General features: G+C 50.0%; 1 protein-coding gene across 1 annotated transcript in view; it reads left to right on the forward strand.

Annotated features, from left to right (window-relative positions):
* The window catches only part of sos1 (son of sevenless homolog 1 (Drosophila)), a 21706-nt gene extending 21406 nt beyond the window's left edge, over nucleotides 1–300 (forward strand). The window contains exon 23 of the mRNA XM_008420725.2: nucleotides 4–300. Coding sequence (XP_008418947.2) covers nucleotides 4–300 — 297 coding nt within the window. The remainder of the gene's footprint in view (nucleotides 1–3) is intronic.
* The last annotated feature ends 1471 nt before the right edge of the window (nucleotides 301–1771 follow it).

The raw sequence follows: 1771 nt of genomic DNA on the forward strand, positions 1-1771 counted from the left end.
CAGGGGCGCTCTCGCTGCGAAGTCTTGTCCCAGGCCTTCTTCCCCTCCTCCTCCTCTTCATCTCTGAGCTCTGCCCCCGCACCATTGTCTTCCTCACCGCCGCTCACTCCCACAGGAAGGAAGATGCCCTTCCCCTCCCCTCCTCTAGATGGCCCCCCGGTGCCGCCGCGCCACAGCGTCCCCAAACTGCCCCCCAAGACGTACAAGAGGGAGTCTCTGAGCAACGCGCCCCCTGCTGGACACGCCCCCTGCTCTGCGGTTGGACATCTTGTGAAAGAGGCGGAGCTGGAAACACTATAGCTGATTGGATGAACAAGGAGTTGGCCCATGACAGGTTCTGACCCGTCAGAACCAAGCTGGAACTGGATCCAGATGGTCTCTTTTTCCTGTCCTGGAAGCTTGTTCGTGGTCATTTCATTTTTGGTCCTCATCTGGGAGCTGTGGGAACCGGATCAGAACCAGTCGCACGTGTTGAGAACTGATTGGACCCGAGGCGTAAGTGGCTGTGGGAACTGTGGTCTGCAGCCTGCAGGTACTGGTCCAGAACCTGAGGTACTGATGCTGGTTCTGGTGACGTGATGTTTGTTTTTGTTTGTTGTTGTAAACAAAGGGAATAAATGTTTCTGCCTCTGACTCGGTGCCGCTCTTTATTTACCTCCATGGTCCCACTGAGCATGCTCAGTCTGACTCACCTGCTCAGGAGCTTCTCAGGGTTCAGGTCCGTTTGCCATCAGGTCCGGGTCGTTGGTGCTTTTTCATGCTGACCTGTCCTGTTCTACAGAACCACCCAAACTCGACACAACCGATTTCCCAAGCTTCCGATTTGGATCCGTCCTGCCTCCTCCTGGTTCTGCTGCTTGTCGTGTTTTTCAGACCGGACCCGGGTTCTATTTCTAAATGAGACGAAGGACGTGGTTGGATGCTGTTACATGTGGTTGGGTTGGGGCGTCACCCTACGTTCATGGGTGGTCTGGCCGCTGCAGCTATACGCAATATCTATGGCAGTGTTTTTAAGAAGTGATCCAGAGGGGGCGCTGTGGTGGCGCAACCCACACATTGAGGCCTTGGTCAATGTGGCCGCAGGCAGCATGTCTCAATACACACTTTCCTGTCAAACTACTTCCAAATAAAATCAACTACAGCCAACAAAACCTTTAAACAACAACAGTGATCCAGAGAGCAGCCATTCATACATAGTTCTCCAAAATTCTGCTCCAGTCAGAGCAGCTCACCTTAAACACGTTTATTTAAACAAGTTAAAATGTATTTGGGAAACGGCTCAAGTACTGAGTAACTGATCATAACACCTAATTTAATAATCACAATGTGTCATCAAACAGGCTCCAAAAGTATAAAAGTTATGTGAAAATTCTGGTATTGTAAAGAGTTTTACTAAAATATTCATAAAAGTGAGGAGTTAAGTTTGGAGGCTGATTCTAGATCAAATTTACCACGAGGTCCAGGACAGTCAGTGTCTTTCCAGGGCAACACTTGAAAAAGAACGAAACAATAAACCAGAGCAATATTTCATGATTTAACATATTAATGGAGCCAAAGAGCCACATGTCTCCAGAGATCCAGGCTGCAGATGGAAAGTCTGATCATGTCTCAATACAGCAGCTAAAAGTGCAGCATCATCATTTTTAATTCATTCATAAAGTAAAACCACCAGAGTGGCTCTGACAGAACCGGAGCCCCGCCCCCTGCCAGGTCACCTGTCTGCTGAGCCCCGCCCCCTGCCAGGTCACCTGTCTGCTGAGCCCCGCCCCCT

Source organism: Poecilia reticulata, linkage group LG1 (assembly GCF_000633615.1).
Source record: "Poecilia reticulata strain Guanapo linkage group LG1, Guppy_female_1.0+MT, whole genome shotgun sequence".
Lineage (NCBI taxonomy): Eukaryota > Metazoa > Chordata > Actinopteri > Cyprinodontiformes > Poeciliidae > Poecilia > Poecilia reticulata.